We start from the raw sequence: 20956 nt of genomic DNA, 5'->3' as shown, positions 1-20956 counted from the left end.
AAAGTAAGAATAAACTACGAATTCAAGTAAAATTCAGTCATCTTATAAAAAGTAAGCCATCCTATATTAAAATCACTTGCTATGACAACTAATAAAAAGTTTAGTATCATGAAATTCTTGCAAAACTTTAAAAAAAACATTATTGAAAGAAAAATTGGACGTTTCATATCATAATAAAATAACTGATTACACGATGACGAAAACCTGCATGTGATTTGACATTTCTTTGTTTACACAGTTTACTAATGCTGCTCAAATGTGCCATTAATGTATTGACAAAAATATATAGTGTATTTTATACAAATATAACTGATGTAAATGACAAAAACAAAGTATAAGGCTGATGTCTCTATTCATTTTCACAGAAGCAAAGCAACAGATGTTATAAATAAAAACAGTTAGCAATGTTATTGAATAGAATATTAAAACCGTTATTTCACATCTTAGGCTACACAGACAAAACAGTCGGAGATGCGTTTATGCATTTTTTTTTTTACTAATGCTGCTCAAATGTGCCATTAATGTATTGACAAAAATATATAGTGTATTTTATACAAATATAACTGATGTAAATGACAAAAACAAAGTTTAAGGCTGATGTCTCTATTCATTTTCACAGAAGCAAAGCAACAGATGTTATAAATAAAAACAGTTAGCAATGTTATTGAATAGAATATTAAAACCGTTATTTCACATCTTAGGCTACACAGACAAAACAGTCGGAGATGCGTTTATGCATTTTTTTTTTTTTTCTATTTTACGCATTAGTAGTAAATCAAGACTAATGCGTAAAAAAAATCTGACTACACTGCACAAATAATCTCTTACACTGCAGCTTTGTTTATGATTAATTCAGTGCTTGCATGTACACCGCTTTTATTATTATTGCATTATTACTTTGCCACAAGGAAAAGTGCGTACGTCTGCTCAGACCCTGACGTGGCGGTAAGTACTTTTCCACATCAAAGACCGTTTTTATAAATATGCACGTTGCCGTGGATTTTAGCGTATGCACACTCTAAGATCAAATCTGTGCGTACGCACATTTTATAAATGAGGCCCCTGATGCGAAAATTGCGTCATGTAAAAAGCAAATAGAACTCGTTCTAATCACTGATGCTGTCTACACTGGATACAGTAATACAGATGTGTGTTCAGTTTCTGATGAACTTCACGTGTTTGAGTCTGCTGACAACAGGACAAATGGAAGAGTGAAACAATGTTCACAGACTTCAAAAGGATCCCAGCATCAGCAACGAGTGGATGGTTTATTTTCAGTGGTGTCCCAGATCGTGTTGGATGATTAATATATGTTTTTTCAGAGCATTTGACTGCAGATTGTTTTGTAAATGAGGCACATGATGCTTTGTCTGTAAATTATGGTTTTATATGGATAATGTTGTCAAAACACTTACGTCAAATAGTGAGGGGGAGTTTCTCACTACTTCACTATTTCCAATGAAATTATGTTAGCCAATCAAACAATAATTTTTTTCTGCATATATGTAGTTTGATTGACGAATGGAGCTCAGGCGTAGTTCAGGCAGACCACGGCGTGACAGCCAGCATCAGCTGATTGTAACTCCTCCCACTACAAATAAATAAGATATATAAGTTCATCCGTACTCACACTTGCCTTAGTCTGTCGCACAGACTCGCACTAAAACAGCTTGAGTCTGTAACGTGTCAAATCAGCTTTCAGTTTCGTTGAAAAGAAAATGCGCTAAATCAGCCTTCGATTCTGTCGCACAGAACAGTTTGTCAGCTTTCGTTCCATCGCACAGAAACACACTAGTCTGTCACACAGAGAAACGTTAATTCAGCTTTCATTTCTGTCGGACAGACGCATTAAGGCCAGTGTCACAGTTGTGACAGAACTCATCGTGGACGACGGGGAAAAACAATTCTACATGCTAGTCTTTCTGCGGTGACGTCGTGAAGCGTCGCAGACGTGGCATCGGTTGTCGTCCACTATGAAACACTACACGAGATGAAATAATTAAATCTTGCGTCCCGACGCCCATTGTCGTTTACGAATCCCCACGACACCCTATGACAAGCAGATTGTGCCAAAATCAGGCTAAAATCGTGTAGTCTGAGCCGGGCTTAAGTTAGCTTTCCGTCACTATACTCTGTCGCACAGACACGTGTTCTCATTCTCGTTGTTCGGCTAAACTGCATGTTTTTAGAAAACGTGCTGTTGATCAAAGCTTTTTGTGTATTATTGGAAACATACTTGTTGTTCGAAGCTTTTGTTTATTGCCAATAGCTTGCTGTTAAGGGGACAATGATCGCCTATCTTCAAGTAAGCTAACTGTTATACTCTGTTTTGTTGGGGTGGGGGGATTATAAATTGAACATTATTCTTCCCTCTCATGGACTCTATTCAAAATTTTGTCTGATGTACATCAGTTTTCTGTTAATACCCTCACCAATCACTTACCAGAGAACAGTTTTCCCAATTATAATTTAAATATGCTTTCTGATTCTAGGAGCACAATTATAGCTAAAATATATTTAGACTTTTTCTAAGTAGAAGTCAAGTATACTTAAATGTCATTTTAAGTATATTTCTGAGAAGTACATAAAGCCCATTTCTGAGAAGTACATAAAAAGTACACTAAAAGTATACTTTCCTATTTTTAGTTTAAAAGAAGTATACTAATAGCACACTTGAATAAACTTCTTTTTCGTAAGGGCCGCTACACTGAGACAAGGGAGAATCCACAAAAGTTAAGATTGGACAGAGAATCAGTAGGGCATAGACTAAGACTGATCCATGAGAGTGGGAGGTGCACTTACCAATGTTCCAATGTTGATGGTTTGAGGACAACTGATTGAGGAAGTGCAGCAGTTTATCTAAGTTGCGAGCATAGTGGTCACTGATGGAGGGACAGAGGCAGAGTAATGAGCTACTCCCTTTAATATCAAGGCTACTCCCTTTAATACCACCTCTTCCAACAGTTCTTATTGATCTTAGAATCGAACATACTACGTCATTGTGTTGAGGGTTTCAAATGTCAGTGAGGTTTGCTTGTGAACAGCTCAGAATCTGAACCCTTCAGAGCAAGGGTTCAGTGGAATCTGAACTGTTCACTGGTCCACAATCCTGCTCCACAACTGTATATAGCTATCTGACTGGATGCTATTGTTGTTGTTATTCTCTCTTTCAATGTGGACAGATAGTTATTCTCCTTTGGGAAATGGACAAAAAATGTATAGCTTTTCTTTTTTTTTTGGAGGGGCATATACAAATTTTGTCCAATGCTCTCTAGCTTAAACTGTCTGCTTTCACTAAATTATAATTGCCACCTGCTTCCAACTAGCACCAGGGAGTTGAACATTGGGGTTTGTCCGTGTGTTTTAAGTTGTGCTATATTTCTACTGTCTTTGACTGTGCTCATACTTTATTTATTTTCCCAAAAGCCTATTGTTTGAGAAGTACATGTCTGGAATTGATTATTTTTGTGCCATCATGATACAAGCTGTCATGTGGTTTTTCTAATAGACTGTTTTTTTAAAGGAAGACCTTAGATGTCCCAGCACAACTTCCTGTTTCAATAGGAAATGTGTCAGTCCAGGAAAGACAACTGTAAGTGCAAATGAATTTACATTTACAAGTGTTATGAAATAGTGTGTATTCCCGTGTTTGTTTCATAAGTGTTAAATCCAGGGAAGGTGAAGCTGATCATTGTAATTTTCGGTAATGGACTTTAACAAGATTGTGCACCTCGGGAAGCTGCTCTCCTCTTTCCAAAAGGTCTCGGAGAAATCGTCCTCTCTCGCTGTGAGACTGCAACTCGCTGCACAGGATGTCCCCAGGACACAGGCGCTTCAAACTGTACCGCTCCTCTATCTTTTCTGATTGGAGAGCTTTCCCCGATCCCGGCCCACCTGGTCAGAATGAGAAAGTTGAGAACAGATCTGTAATGAAAAGCTGTAAATAAAATGGATGGGAAAGTTTGTTCTAAATAGTGGGGAACAAGGGCCAGATCGTCAGTAATTGACTGTCTTGGGATCTTATGGTCTGTACCTCACACTATGCGCTGGCCCACCCCGACCCTGCCATCTGACTGAACTCCCACAGGCTTTCATTAAGATTCTGCACACAGCTCAGGGCAGCCCTTATCTATTCAAACAGTCCACAGGCAGACTTCCCCAGGGTTAACGTCTCCTACACAGCCAACAGCTGTTGTCTATAACACTGATGACGAGGATGTGGTAAGCATATTTCAAACTTGTAAGAATGCTTCTGAAAAAAATAAATAAAATCAAGCATCAAAGCAAACAAAAACAGTGAGTGGAAGCATACTTCATTAATTGCTTGGACTCTGTTTACTGGATGGTCCTGCCCACCGATAAATCTCATTGGTTCAAAATCAATGCTTTATAGTTACATTGCTATCTGATTAAATGTTACAATTGTTGATATTTTCACTTTTAGTGAAAGGTGACAAATCACTTCAAAGGCCAATAGCGGTGTTACTAATACCGCTGTATTTTTTTTTTTTAATTGTCTAAGGATAAAATAATTATTTTTAGCCATTCACCATTATAGCCATTTTTTTGTAAACATTAAATAGGCCTAATCTGTTTTTATTTATCTCATGCTTCTGTTCTAAATGTTTTAGGGTCGGTAAGAATTTTTATGATTTTAAAGGGGTCATGAAATGAGAAATCAAAATTCCCTTGATCTTTCGATATATAAGAGGTCAAAAGTTTCAGAACTCAAAACTTTCTCGTTAGTCTAAAAACAGCTTATATTGAAGCCAATCTGCCAAAACGACAGGTTGTGAAATGTGCCACTTTATGAGGTAATAGTGTGGCTAAATCCCGCCTCTGCAGAAGAAGATCAACGCCTACTTCTACATCACTGCTTGTTTAGCCCCGCCCACTGATTCGCGCATGTAGTGTAAATAACAAGAGAGTCAAATGCAGGTCTACACAGAAACCAAACGATTAAGATGACTCCGAAGACAACAAGACGCTGTGCAGTGCCAAATTTTGGACAAACACAGTCTTTGCATCGCCTTCCTTCTGATCCTAACATTAAGAAAGAGTGGATGAACTTTATTTTTAATGAAGTTCCAGATTGTGTCAGTAAGAACTTGGTCCTTTGTTCATTTAATTTTACCGCAGATTAGTTTACAAACAAGGCACAATTCAACACAGGGTTTTCGGAAAGATTGAAACTAAAAGACGATGCTGTGACGATTATATTGGATCCGACAGTAATGTCGCACCACACAAGCGTGAGTAACTGTTTTTATAACATAGTCACTATTGCTTTGTCTGTTATTACAGTTCGTTTGATTTATGTGTTTTTAACCTAAATCAGCGTCCATCTATGAAGGATGTAGGCTGTCAAACATAGCCAATCATAGCAGTGGGCATTTATTTCCGAGTCTGATGAGGGGGGTCAAAACAGAACAGAAGCCTATTAGCCGATTACTTCTAAGTTATGTTTTTTGATGTAAAAATCTTGATAACATTATGAGTGGACCTCAGAGAACAGTACAAAATAATAAAAAAGGCAGTTCATGACCCCTTTAAAAGAAGCCTCTGATGCTCACCAAGACTGCATTTATTTGATCATACATACAGTAAAACACCAATATTGTGAAATATTATCCAAATTAAAAACAACAACAACAACAACAAAAACTTCTTTATTTGAATATATTTTAAAATGTAATTTAATCATGTGACAGCAAGACTGAATTTTCAGCATCATTACTCCAGTCTTCAATGTCACATGATCTTTCAGAAACCATTTTTATATGCTGATTTGGTGATCAAGAAACATTTCTTATGCTTATCAATGTTAAAAATAGTTATGATGCTTAATATCTTTGTAGAAAATGTTACTTTTTTTCAGGATTAATAACTTTCTGATTAATAGAAAGGTATTTGAAATGAGAACCTTGTGTAACATTATAAATGTCTTTACTGCCACTTTTGATCAATTTAATGCATCCTTACTGAATCAAAGTTTTAATTTCTTCTTCTTCAAAAAAAAAAACCTTACGGACCTACTGACCCCACAATTTTGAACAGTATAGTATATTAACAACAGTTACAGAACAAAATTAATAAAACATATCAATAATAAAACATGCAGGTCCTGCATCGCCAGCCTTTCAAGGAGAGCAGTTACAGTCAAGCCTGTGTTCTTTGTTTTGTGTTTAGGACTCTTATTTTGAAGTATATTTTGTTCCTTGTCTCTGTGTTCACTTCCTGTGTCTAGTCCCTTGCTGTGTCCCTATTCGCATACTATCCGTCCTAAATAGTATTCGAAATTAGAATCAGTGTGTCCCGAATCATAGCATGTTGAAATAAGTATTCCAAAGGTACCCGGATGGTTTACTATTTCTGGTGGAAATTCGAAGTGCAGATCTGTGCACATTTTAACAGCTAATATTGCCCACAACCCATTACGTGTTGGACGAGGATTCGATTAGTAAAAAAAAGGATATGCAAGACTGACGGACAGGTAGAGTAGAGGTTTGAGTGATAATCAATATCTAACCTGACGAAAATGTATTTATATAATGTTATCCATGTTATATTTCAACAACATTGTATACTTTTATAAAGATACATTTGGTCATTAACTTTTAAATGCATCATTATGCAAACACATGAGGAGAGTTCTCGGTTTGAAATGCCACGACTGGCAGTTCAACGTGCCTCTTCATTTCTCTTGCGCTTAATCAGCCTCACCTGTCCCTTGTTATTTAAAACCCCAGTGTTTTCCCTTGTTCTTGGTCAGAGGGCCGTTTCAGAAAGGAGGTTAAGTGAAAACTCTGAGTATGTCTGCCTTGAAATGAGGGAAACTCTGGGTTTTCCGTTTCAGAATGGAAGGTTTGTCAAACCCAAGAAATCAGGGTAAGTCAAGCCCGTTTCTGAAAGAGAGGTAACTTATACTCAGAGTCAGTTACCATGGTGACTTACTCCGTGAACCTAACCTGAGGTGCGTTTCCCAAAAGCAACTATGGTCGCAAGTTCCGTCGTTACCAATAGATTTTAATGGAACTAACTACCATAGTTAGCTAACGATGCTTTTGGGAAAGGCACCCCTGGTCGGGAGCAGGTTTTCTTCATTAAACCCAGAGTTTCTTTCAGTCTCCTCCCCCTTTTTAAAGCGTAAGCGATGTTTAAATACCTCATTCATTCATTCCCGCTGCAAAAAAATGCATTTCTTAGTGAGTATTTTGGAATACTCTTTTTTTGAAAAGAGCTTTTCTTATTTTGGTGCTTTCTTACTGTTGGCTGAGTAGAAGTCAAATGTTAATTTCATTACTCTAATTAAGATATGCAACAGTTTGGCTTAGAGGACATTTAATTATGTGAAAAGAGCATTAGACTATGTGGAAAAAGCTGCTGAAATAGACACCGAATTATATTTATTTAATATGTCAAATGTTTGCAAAGTCATGTAGCCTACACTCATGAACCTGTTTTGCTTAAAGCTTTACCTTGATTGAATTATGTTTTTATACTTCATGTTTAGCTGCTTTTTTTCTCTTTTCTTTCACCTGTAGGATACCATGCAAATTAATATTACTTAAATAATTTACCGTTCTGCCACTTTTTACCTTTGATATTATAACAATGATTAAGAATTAAAGTTACGTATTGACTCAGAAGTATGTGGACGTCTTTTTGTCGAGTGCTGTTGCCATGGTGAATCATAATTTCGGAGCTCCATTGATCATGGCTTTTCATATTCGTGATGCACGCGCTAAACTCAGAGTCAACCTACTCAGAGTCGATTGAACAACTCAATTCAGCCATTCTGGACCCGCAAACTCAGAGTTTCCCATCTCAGGGTAAGTCAACTCCGAGTTCAAGTTTCAACTCACAGTTGGTTGAACCTCCTTATTGAAATAGGCCCCTGGTGTTGTCCTTCCTGGATGTTTTGTGTGTGCGTGTTTGTTTTGGTTCTGTTTTTCCCTGTGTTCTGTTAATCTCGTTTTGCTTGGGTTTCCTTCAAATAAAATTATTGCAACTGGATCCTGCATTTTGCTCTTTCTAAAACAGCTACCGTTATAAGAGTGTAATGGCAACTGTAGCTGATTATACAGTATCTGTGGACTGTCCTCGAAACACAAATACAGCATAAACCATACAGCACTAGACACAGGAAGTGGAGTAAAAATGATGGTGCACAAATTGTAGTTATTTACGTATCTTGTTAAATCGTCCATATTAAATCAAAGAAATTAACATATTGTTTTGATCCAGTCTTCGATATCTTCCCAGTGGGCAATTGATGTTGAAAATACATCAAAATTGATGTCAAAAAACAGGTCAAATATGCAAATCAAAATGACGCCAAAAACTTGACATGACGTTGATTTGATGTAAATTGATCGTCAAACATATTGGCCTACATACACATTAAACCAATTTCAGTATGGGATTAACTTCCTATTTTCAGCCAATTACCACTGGAAGAAATTGCCATCCAAACTGAGTTTAAAATGATGTTACAGCATCTCGATCAAGTCTTGACTAATATTTGACGTCAAATTGATATCAAGTTTATATGATGGGTTATATGATATTTGCCCACAAAAATAAAGCATCTCTAAAGCCGTTTCTTCTAAACAGCACTGAGATACAATGGAGAACAAATAGAGATATTTGTTCAGGTGTTTCGCTTCTCAGATTTTTCTCCTGATAAAATGAATTTTGAATCACTACAGATCACAATGCATTATCTAGCAATCCTACCCAGTTGCTGTTTGTTTCTCAATCCTTCACATGTGAGCACTTCAATCAGGCTTGGATTTATCCTATTCTTCATGCCCCTTCATTGTGGACACATTGTTTTATACGCCTGTGAGCTCAAAAACCAGAAAATTGTGCTTTTACCCTGTCAAGCTACTCTGAATCTCTCTATTATATTCTAGACATCTGGGTAAAAAAAAAAGAAATGCTTTCAAAGGCGTCCTGAGTCTGGCTATTAAGTCTAATCTAATTCTTTTTCTGGACAGGTACTACAGTGCAGATACAGTCTTGATAAATCTTTCAACAAGTTTTTAACGTGTCAGTTAGGGTGGTCAAGTGCATTCCAGAGTGTAATTCACTCAAGCTATCAATCGCAGATCTGTCCATCATATCCAAACCAAAATTACAAGCCTAACTGCTGTACCAAACTGCTGACTCGACAAAGGACAGGTCGTACCAGCCAGTTTAATTCAACTAAAACCGATTGAAGGGCCACACTGCAAAACTTTTGTCGTATGGATTGCTCTGACAGGTAAATAAGGTAGGTTATTGTTTTTCCAAGTATGCACTAACTCTGGTACTTTTTGGTGTCTTTTAACCAAAAAGAGACGTAAAGCTTGGCTTTTAGTTCAGTTCACTACATCCTAGTTGGCTAGAGCTTTTGAACAAACACGAGGGGAGGAAAGCCCCTAGCACACAAAGACTCGTACCATCTTGACCGTCTGCTTTCCATTTTCCAGAACATGAGTCATTTTCAGATGAAGACTGCCAACAGTTTCAATTAGAAACCTTAATAGGACACTTCAGAAGCTTTCACCTGCCCCCAATTTCACAGTTCATTATTCTGCTTGTGCGTCTGTGTTGCAAAAGAATCTTGGTAGTGCGTGTTATGTCTGATATATTTTAAATGAGCTGTAATGTATGTACTTTGCATCACAACATTGCTCCTGACCTGTTCTTCTGGGGGAAATGTAGGCACAATAAAACATTGCTTTGAGTGTTTGTCTATAATGAAAACAATGTGCAATGAAATGATTGTAAAATGTGATAATGCAGTATTCTCAGCTAACATACCAATCACAAAGATGACCTTTGATTTCTTGGTCTCCACAGGAAAACCTGGTGGCATATTAAAAAAGAAATTACAATCAGATAATCAACTTTAGCATGTTAAAATATAGCTTTGTAATGACATGCGGTACAGTTAATGGTGAAAATTAATGACAAAAATGAAAAAAAATATTGGATACCAATAACAAATAAATAATAGTAAAATACAATCTTTATCATTTTTTATTAGTGCCAAGAGAAATTGTCATGACAGTCAGTGGTTATGCATCAGAATGGTTATACCCAGTTTTGATTTTGAAAAAAAGTCATTAAGTTTATAGTCTTGACAGGAGGATTTGGTGTAATTTGGTGTCACTAAAAGTCAGAATTTCTAAAAAAAAATTGCTACAATTTTGTGCAAACAAACCTACATTTTGAAATTTGAAATTCAAATTTTTAGTGGCAAATTCAAACTTAGTGGCACATTTTTCAGCCTGAATTTTGCCACCTAAACGCTGAGACCTGAATTTACAATTCAAATTCCACAACTCAACATTAAGATTGAATTTCAAAGGTGATTTCACACAAAATAATTACTAATATGCAATGTTCCCTCTAATTTTCTTTCTTGTTGAGCAAAAATTCTCTCTTGTGCGGACATTTCAGCCACCTGAGCAGAAACATTCTTTATACCAGACCTGTACAGTGCACAAGTGTGTAACTTTTAACTTTAGTGTACTATTTATATTTGATTTGACCCTTGATGCAACTAAATGATGCACATTTAAGGTTACTTGAGAAAACATTTTTCATAATATAATATAATATAATATAAAACAAACATTTTCAATAAATATCAAAAAACGAGAACATGTGAATTCTTTTACAGTTATCTAAACATCCCCATGCAGTAGAGTTTGCACACTACTACACCTGTGTGTAACTATAAATGTCTCTATAAATGCTATTTCCACCACTTAATCAAGCCACTCTAATTTAAAGCATGACGTTTTATTTCACGTCATTACGTTCGCGTTGCTCTCGTGTTGAGCTATTTCGTCTGCAACCATTAAAGTATTCGACTCTACTTTCTACAGTGACTCATTTGGCGCACATCTTTCTCTTTCTATGAAACCTGTAAACCGCATTCACCGGTTCTAACTCTATAATGGCTGTAATTTCGCATTTACAAGAATTCAATCAAATGGCTTTCCCAACTCATTTTTGCGTTTGTCCTGTGTGCGGCATATTATTTCTTCTGCGCGGTCGCTGCGTGCGCAGCTTAGAGAGAACATTGCTAAAATGTACGTTTCATGGCTAAAATCTTTAGCAACATCAAACAAATTATATACCCGCCCCCCGACCAAGAATTTAAGTCTGGTGAGACTATTTATATATTCTTAATTGTGTATTTCCCAATTTTTCAGAACTGCATCAACAAGCATATATTTGTTCTTCTATCAACAGTATAACAATAAATAAACCCACAAACAAAGATAACTTGAGAGATACTGCACTCACTTTCTCCAGTCGCCTCTGCATATCCAGCCACCTCTTCATCAGTCTGCCACAGAGAACAAAAGACATAAGAAAAGGAATTAAATTACTCTTAAAAAGCTCACAGATCTGTACAAAAACAGAAGACAATGATTTTATGATCAAATCCCACCCAGAGATCCTCTGAATAACATAACATCCAAACCAGCACAGGAACTGCACATCTGACCCTCAATGAGTTTTCACACCCGAGAATGCCTATTTTTTATTTAAATATTCAATAAAGCGGGAATTTATTATTCAAAAGTAGTTGAATTCAAAAAAAAATCTCTATATGTATACTTCGATTTTCTATAATCTCGAAACAAGTGTTTTTCTCCAATACTTTTTGCATCCTCTGATCTGAATAAGTAGGCTTACATCATTAAAGATCTGGCAGTATATTTAACCATGGACATGGGGTACTTCTTATTCCTGTGGATCCCTTTAAACCTATAATGTGTGTGCTAAAAAGCTTTTTTATTTAGTTTCATCTGACCATAGAAGCCAGTCCCATTTGAAGTGCCAGTAGTGTCTGGCAACTGAATGTGCTGGAGTTTGTTTTGGGTTGAGAGCAAAGGATTTTTCATTCTTCCGCCACAGATTGAAATCTTCCTTCCACCTTCTGTCACCCTGTTTTTAGATTTTTTTAATTATTGCTTTTGAATTGTGTCGCTTTCTAAATAAAGCACCTCCCCAACCAATTTCTCATTACTGCAATGCAATGCATTTTTTAAAATTAAATTCAGCACAAAGTAAACAAATACTACAAGTTGTATACTTAAAACTGTGCATAATGAATGTACATAATTTAAATAAGATACTATAATGTTTTTTTCTGAATTTAAGTAAAGAATTCATTTTGAGTAGGTCGCTGAGAATTGAAGGGCCATTAAAAGCATTTGATTATTGTGCGAGCAATGTCAAAAAATTTAATAGTCTTGAAAATAGGCTTCATGTTTTTGATGCAAAATTAAAAAATATTACAAATGTATTTTTTTCTTTAGATTTTAGGGTGAACATATGACACTTCTTGGCAGTCATTTTATGAGTTTCACTGAGCTAATTAAAACAAAAGCTGTGAGGTTCCTTGTATTTGAACATAAACACACCGCAGAAAACTGGGAACTTGACAGTTTGTGTCGTGATTGCTGTGATTAAAAGAGTTCTGGGCTGTTTAACAGAAAAACCTTGCCACTTTTTTAGCATTAGAGAAGATGAGATGAAAAAGAGAGAGAGTGTGTGTGTGTGTGGGAGGAGTGCAGGGTGCCGCTGATGAGCGTGTTTGTGATGTGGGCAGGCCAGCCGGTCCGATGACTCACTGGCAGAAAGAGAGAGAGAAACGATACACAGACCCACAAGCCTAGAGCAAACAAGCTCTAACTTGGACCTCTCAGTCCACAAATCCTAGCCATAGCCACTGAGTAAACGACAATACCAATATTACTATTAGTGCTTGATCACTATAGGTTTTTTTCAATGATTGTTACATTTTTTTTATATTTGGACCCTCCAGTCTTAAATATGGCCTACATGCAAATCACATCAGAAGAGAGCTTTTTAATGTTGGTTTCTTTTCAGGAACCATCATAAACATAAAATCCTGATATATCACCATATATTCGTTTTTTTTTTTTTTACCTAATTGCAGCATATAAAGCCAGATTTTGACTGCTGTTTACCATTTACCTTTTCAACCGCTACACTGGCAGTAACTAGAACACACGATGAAGCTGATTGGCTAGAAGGCTATTTCTACTACAAATGCTTCTTCACGTGAGTACTGCCAGCTTTATTCCATATTCTATGGAATATAATACTGTATACTATGGTAAAAATGGGATTACTATGATATATAAAAATATATGGCACTACTATGGTACATGTCCAAAAAATGTATTACCACATGGAAATTTCCAGAAAAAAAAAAGTTTTACATTTAGCAGACACTTTAACCACTTAACCAAAGTGAATTACAAAAGAGGATCAAAGAGTCAATATTCGTATTCATAATTATTTTGCAGTGAAGACCTTTGAGTGCAATTTCTTCCATTGCATGTTTTTGCTCTTACTTTATTACTTTTCTCTCTCTCTGACCATGGAGGATGTTTCCTCATGAATATCAGTCTGCCTCTCATTCATTAGCTGTGCAGACTGAACAGCAGCGAAGGTCGCCTGATGCGCTGTGGATGTTTGCCTTGTTTTTGTGTGTGGAGGAGCCGTGGGCGCTGCAAGAAGTGCTGTATGCATGATTTCAGCAGACACCCCTGTCTCATAACGCAGCACAAGCTGCTGGATGAGACGCTTGTCCTCTTGTGCTGCATCTCATCTACATTGCCTTCTGTAATTGCTGGTAAAAAATCTCATAGTTTTAAATGAGAAAAAAAAAAAAAACATGAAAAAACTACTGTGAGGGAACTATGGTAAAGTGATGGTAACAGATACCATATGTCTAATATATAGTATGCTACTAAATTAATACTGTATTAAATATACTTTGGAATATAATACCATATACTATAGCATGGTACTCAAATGCACTTCAAAGAATACTAAGGTGCAGGAAAAAAAATGGCACTACCATTGTACATGTCCAAAAACATGACATTGTGAATGTCCAATAATAATATTGCCATGGTGAATATGGTACTACCTCTAAAAAACTCTAACTATGTCTAAACACATGGTTAAAACATAATACAAGTCCAAATACATGGGACTAGCAAGCTACATGTCCAATAACATGGAATTTAGAATGATGTATGTCCAAAAACATGGAACTTACATGCTACATGTCAAAAAAACATGGCCAAAGACATGGTTCCAACATGCTACATGTCCAAAAATGGAACTAACATGTTACACAGCATTACCGAATGACAACAAAAATAACCTGCACATTAAACAGTGCAAACATCTATAACACAAACCTCTACCATTATTATGTAAATAAGTTTAATCACTGATATAACAGATGGGAGAAGATTAAAGGAAAATCCGGTGGCTCTTGGGGCTTTTTGCTGGCATAGTTTCCCTTCTTTGAGGGCAGAGTCACTTCAAATTAATAATAAGTTGTTCTGACTGATCACTCGTATCCTATGATGAAACATTTCTATCCTAATGAAAGTGCCCTTGTGAAAAAGAAGTGCTTGTATTTAATGTGCATCTTGTAGTGTACTTAGTAATTGAAAAAACTGTACTTTAAGATAACATATTAATGAAATAAAAGGTCACTTAAGTGTACATGATTTAAATACACTTTAAGTACACTTTTAAAATGTGCACGTTGCAATGATGTCAAATTAAAAGTTTGTGTAATTGCAAATATATTTTAATACATGACATATTTGTCAGTACATTCTGAACTTTAACCTTATTTAAAAGGCAATAGGATTGTGTAATTACATATAAAGATGAATTTAAGTGCTACTTAAATGGATCAATGTGTCAGACATTGCCAGTGTTGGGGGTAACGTATTACAAGTAACTCAAGTTACGTAATCAGATTACTTTTTTAAAAGTAATTAGTAAAGTAGCACATTACTTTTAAATTTACAATGGAATATTTGAGTTACTTTTTATACTATAAGTACTTTATATTTCCATTTATTCACTGACACTGAAGCTGCCCCTAAGAAATTCGGAGTGAGGTAGAGGCACTTCCTTCAGCCTGAGGCTTATTAATTTAACTTTTGGTGTGAAAGGGCCTTTACAGTTGCCAAAAATATAACTTTTGGTTTTTTTGTTATTAAAAACAAATGAACAAGACCAGCCCAGGAGACAAAAAATAATGCAATAAAATAATGCAAAAGTAACAAAATGCATTACTTTCCATAAAAAGTAACCAAGTAACGCAATTTTTTTATGGAGTAACACAATACTGCAGTCCACCTCAATCATCAAAACCATCCCAGCAGAGTTCCAGAGACTTGTAGAATCAATGGGCACATGGTGACCCAAGAACTCAATTGGCAAGACATTTTATTTTCCTTTAATTTATCATCCGTCTGTATGTCAGTAGAATGTTATGGGTTGCTAAAAACATGAGGGTATAGAACAAAAATGAGGTCATAAATATTTTGTCTTGTACTAAAGCTTTTCTGCAGTGTAGATGGACGTCTTAATCCAAGTGGCTGACAAACAGAACCAAGCCAGCATGGCCTGAGCCAAGATCCTGCTGAACACATCGCACACTGAGCTGAAGACCGCTTTGAGACCTGTTCTCATCTACAGAAGTGTTTTTCTCTGTGTGATGCTGAAGGCACGGAGAGTTCGCTGTCAGCAGCACCACTGATGGACACAGATGAAAGGGTCACGGTGGGAATGTGGGTTGATCCACATCCATAAACACTCCTCACACCATCCTCCACGAAGGAGCCTTAACGACTGCTTTTGTCTCAGACAGCCATGATTTTAACCAAATATAATAGAGAAAGCATGACCGCATCTCCATGGAAATGCACAGAGAAGCAACAGATTCAGGAATTTAGTTTGACAGACACGTAGCAACAGGGAGGGTCTAATTGGTTGGCCACTTTCATGTAACCCTGCCATATCTGTTGGTAGATAGTGAGAACCCTCTGAATAGAAGATAACACATGTCTCTCTGTTTTGTGTGTGTGTGTGTGTGTGTGCCTGTATGTGTGGTTGGAGATGAGGACGAGGTGAAAGAAAAACGCAAGTGAAGAGAACAAGACACTTCCAAAAAGAGAGCAAAAGCATTTCGAACAATCCATGGCAGAAGCACTGATGGTTCCTTATAGTTTTAAGCTTATTTTGAACTGTGCATGAATCTATGAAGCTGAATGTAGAGTTATGATCTTATATATACAGTATATATATATTGAGAATGTAACAAACTAATGATCAGCATGTATAAAATAACAATGATAACAGATCCAAACTGTAAAATTTAGTTCACCCAACAAATTTCATTTGTGTGTTTAAAATGTATCAAGGACCATGAGAAGAGCTTTTCACGTATCAAAGAACAGGCTTGACATTAAATAAATGATGAATATACATGCTTGAGAAAAGTGAAAAAAGCCATTTCTTGGGGGGGTTAGAATTCTCTTGTGAGGCATCTATATACAGAACACACAAAAAAGAGTTGGTAACAAACATTTTTGTTACCTTTGACTAATTGTATTGACATTAAAAAACACTGAGGCATTTTTTATATATATATTTTTTTTTTGTATGTTCTATAAAAGAAACAAAGTCATGCAGGTTTGGAACATCATGAGGGTAAATTATATTGTAAATGATGACAGGATTTTCATTTTGGGGTGAATTATCCATTTAAGAGTTTATTTTCTACAAGGTAAAAATGAAGCCAAATATCCATATTTCCAGAAACACCCATGAGGTATATTTTATATAGTAAAGGGGCAGTCTGGACCTTCATATGTAACTGTAAGGTGATTAAGTTTGTTGTTAAACTTGACATGTATTTATGCGTTGTATGTGCGATACTTGTAACTTGTTGTTCCCTTTCAGTCGGTCACTCTCGACGTCACGTCGGATCTGCTGCCTACTTATACTCACGCTGTGATCAGCATCAGCTGGATGCAATAATCGCATGCCAATGTGCATTGGCTCGTTTAGTTTACACTCGAAGTAGATTGGTCCCTCTAAGCGAGATCCCAATTCGTCGGTCATCCGACGTGACGTCTCCGTTCCCTCCTTCAGGGAACGAGGGTTACATACGTAACCGAGACGATTTTGCCCCCTTTTACATTTCCAGTGTTACTGTATGTATTTAAGGCTGTCTAGAGTCTATCAGTGTTATTTCAGTATCATTGAGATTATATTAATAATATAGATTTTTTTTTTACTCTTTTGAATTGGAATCCAGAGTCTGCATGCATTACATCACATAAGATCAAAGAATGTGTATGTACTGTATTGAGCTCTATATGAGATAATGCAATACTAAAATAACCTCTCTTTACAAGCTCTTTCAGAGACAGTATCTGAGTGGGGATTATGTAAAGTTCTACTCTATAGCACATTCTCCCTGACCTTGAGAAAAGAGATGGTCTGAAACAATCCCTAAATACACACATCGCGTTATAGAGCTGTCTCATTATATCTGTATCATACACACTCAATGACTCAGAAACATTGATTAAGCATCCATATTGAAGGTCAGCGGCTATGTACCAGTTATTAATGCAATAATGAGTTTGTGCTATTGAAATAACCCAACAAATATACAGGGCATTCTTCTGTGGCTTTTCTTTAAAAGACTATTCCAAAAATAGTTCAGATAGCATACTAATAATGAATGTCAAGGACTTTGGCTTAAGCTTCATCCAGACAAAAGCTAATGCAGGAGAAAGAGTCATTCATAATGACCGTCCGCTAATGCAGGACTGTCACTCAGCAAGCATTTCCATTAAATAGAGCATCTCGCACTCACTCAGTCTGCCTATAACAGCCCTTCAGCAGTTTCATCTGAGCCTAATCTGAGATTCCAATATTTTCATAATGAAATAAAGGGGTGAGACAGATGGGACATTTTCTGACATGCTAATGATGCTCTAAATGCTATTTTGATTTCACAATAACAGCCGCATCAAACTAGTGTGTTTTACTGGATTAAGAATTCGCAGTACACTGTAAAAAGGATTTTAGTCTTTCTACTTCACGTTTAATTCAATGTGTTACTCTTTGTAATTATGTGATATTTACTAGCAATTTCTGAGTGAAAATTGTAAATCCTACACTGAAAAAAAAGCGTTGTAGAAACAATTTTAACTCAGAAATGGCAAGTAAGTTCATAATTAATTGCAAAGAAATAGCAAGTAACACTTTAAATTAAATTTTACATTTTTAAAGTAGAAAGACAATTTTTGTATTGTCGTTTTCTTGTATTTATTTTGTAAAATGCACTCCATTAGTCTTCATAAATTCTTCAAAAAATCGTGTACACCAATTTTTAAGTGCAGCCAACAAACAATAGTCTTCAAAAAATGGTGTACACCATTTTTAAGTGCAACCAACAAAGAAAAGCAAAGAAAGAAGTGCTCAACCCAAGGCCAGTGTGTGGATTTAGAAAAGAAAATGGAAACATTTTCATACCTGTTCATCAAATTTGGTGGGAACATCTGCCAGGCTGCTGCCGTCTGCTAACAGACTGAGGTCGAGCTCACTGGGTCCTACAGAGAAAAGCAAAAGATACAATCAAGCTGTAAGAAAAGACGTTGAAAAAAAAAGCATATATTGATGTCTGTGATTCAAAGAGGAAAAATACAGCAACTACAGCAAAGCCTTGTGTGAAAATAAAGACGCTCTTGGTCCTCCAAACTACTGTCCGTCATTGAAATGAAGTGCTGCTGTACACTGACGGTTCTTTATTGTTCTCTACCAGCAATTGCAGAAGGAACCCTGGAGTCCTTTCAGTAGCGTAGGCAACAATCACAAAGGTTTCTGTGTCACAAAGATTTCCCATGTGTTCATTAGTCATTCATCTGTGGCACGAGTACATGTTTCCAGAGCAAAGGAATAGATATTGAAACTGCTATACTGAACTGGCTGCTGTCTACACAGTTACTTAGATGTTTTCTACACGGTTACTTAGAAGTTGAGACGATCATACTTGCAATGATTCTCTTGATGGGATGTTTTTATTTCATTAACTGACAACCCTTTTTTGTGGCCGTACTTAGTAAAGAAAAGCCTATAGCTTAGAAAATCACACTGAAACACATGTGGCTTTACATCACAGTGTTTGGACACACAAAATGTACTGTAATATTGTTATTTGAAGTTGTAAATAAAATTGCTATTTCAGTTTCAGTTCAACATTCTACTTCAAAATTTCACTTTTAATTCAATGTTTTACTTGCTGTTTCTTTGTAATTCTAAAATTTACTGGCAATTTCTGAGTGAAATTGTTTGTATACCATTTTTTCTTCCACTGTGTATAAACGTCATTCATTACATAGGAAAATATCCAAAGGAAGCGTCTAAAGAAAAAAACTTATTTTTGATAAAAGCGTTTTAAAACTTGAAATACTATTTGAACACTTTCTGCTTGTCAAACCTTAGTGGATCATGTTCATATTTCATGTGATTAAGTATACCTGTGGTTATTCTGGAAGAAAACCTGTGTGAAATGGAAGAAAACTGACTTTAAACATCCACTAAAAATCACCTTGAAAACAATTGGTTAAAATTAATTGGAAAAATGGCTCAGAAGAGTGAAGTTCTGAGAAAAGCTCCATAAACATCACTGTAACGCACAGCCTCGAGTGACTCGCTGGTTTTACACAACAGAACTGAGAGCATTATGATCAAACACACCCAGGTTCAATAAAGTTATATATTTATATCAAATAATCCTTACATACATTTTTTTCCCCTCCATGTGATATAGCACATTAGCTGAACTGTAGGCTGTGTGCGGTTGCCAAGCAATACATTGACTCTATTCCTAGATTTGGGATCAGTAAACATAACATCTCAATTAGACTTAACAACTGGGAGACTATAAATTGAAGGGGGAAAAAAGCATCAGATACTAAAACATCAATATACAACAGTCCTTGATAATTTAAAGAAAAACAGCATTTTCCAAGATAAATGTTTTTCGGTATGTTATTAGAGACTTGTTACTTGGAAATATAGCCTGTAATATATTTAGCAAATTTGAAGTATCTTAAATAAAACTTGAAAAGATGCTTCTACTGATAGTGTGATAAAATCTACATCACAAAATGTTGATTATTTATTCAAGAGCATAGAAGTTTTTAGGAAGGTTAAAAATGGAAATGGAATTTGTTATTCCCATTGGCTTCATTTTTTTAGTTCCAAAACTGATTATGTCCAAGTGTTTTCAACCTTTCACTGAGATTTTAATGAGTTTTTTCTTTTTATTCAAATCTATGGACATTTGTCCATTTTTAAATAGCATAACAGATCTGGATAATAATATGTATGATATTTCGCTGAATAAATAGCAGCTGTCCAGAGGAAAATAGGTCTCAACGTCAAGAAATATTTCTTAGAAATTCTGACAGATCAGTGATTTTGACATGAAGCCTTCGTCACAGGGATCTAGGGCTGGGCAATATAGCTAAAAAATGTATCAACGATATAATGTTTCATATTGTTCGGTATCGATAATTATTGACATTTTTTAAATATAATTTTTTTTTTTATTTAACCACTGTATTTTTAAATTAACCAAATTTATTGAGACAAACAAAAAATATTTTTTGTTTTAACAATCAAACACAAAACAAAAATTTAACGAATATCTCATTTCTAATGTTTTATATGCAGATTAAATAGGTCTTAAGGAAACTTTTGTCTTGTCTCCCCGAGGCCACAGGAGGGCGCAATGAGCAAAATAATGCAGCACATTTAAATTGTCAACGCAAGGAAGTAACTCTATAAAAAAACCGTGTATTACGTCTAAATTAACTCATAAAAACAATTATGAACAAAACAGCATCATGTATTTATGCATTGCTTAATCCAAAGAACCGAAGCGCAATTCACACAGATTGCATTTAAAAACATATGAGACGCAGTGAAAAGGAATAAACCTCCACAAATTCGTGACGTGTTTTCTAAAAGTTTAAACTGTTTTAACTTTGCATGGCTTTCTATACATCTCTTGTGT

At 35.8% G+C, this 20956-nt stretch overlaps 1 protein-coding gene across 1 annotated transcript in view; it reads right to left on the bottom strand.

Moving 5' to 3' along the window:
• The window catches only part of LOC107751872 (adenylate kinase isoenzyme 1-like), a 76653-nt gene that overhangs the window by 9682 nt on the left and 46015 nt on the right, over positions 1 to 20956 (bottom strand). Inside the window, exons 3-6 of the mRNA XM_016567640.1 lie at positions 18409 to 18485; positions 11308 to 11350; positions 9811 to 9855; positions 3731 to 3894 (exon numbers count right to left, since the gene is read on the bottom strand). Coding sequence (XP_016423126.1) covers positions 3731 to 3894; positions 9811 to 9855; positions 11308 to 11350; positions 18409 to 18485 — 329 coding nt within the window. The remainder of the gene's footprint in view (positions 1 to 3730; positions 3895 to 9810; positions 9856 to 11307; positions 11351 to 18408; positions 18486 to 20956) is intronic.

The sequence above is a fragment of the Sinocyclocheilus rhinocerous genome, unplaced genomic scaffold (genome assembly GCF_001515625.1).
Source record: "Sinocyclocheilus rhinocerous isolate Xijiao unplaced genomic scaffold, SAMN03320098_v1.1 scaffold351, whole genome shotgun sequence".
NCBI lineage: Eukaryota > Metazoa > Chordata > Actinopteri > Cypriniformes > Cyprinidae > Sinocyclocheilus > Sinocyclocheilus rhinocerous.
The sequence above is the reverse complement of the archived record's forward strand: the minus strand, read 5'-3'. Positions and strand labels throughout refer to the sequence as shown.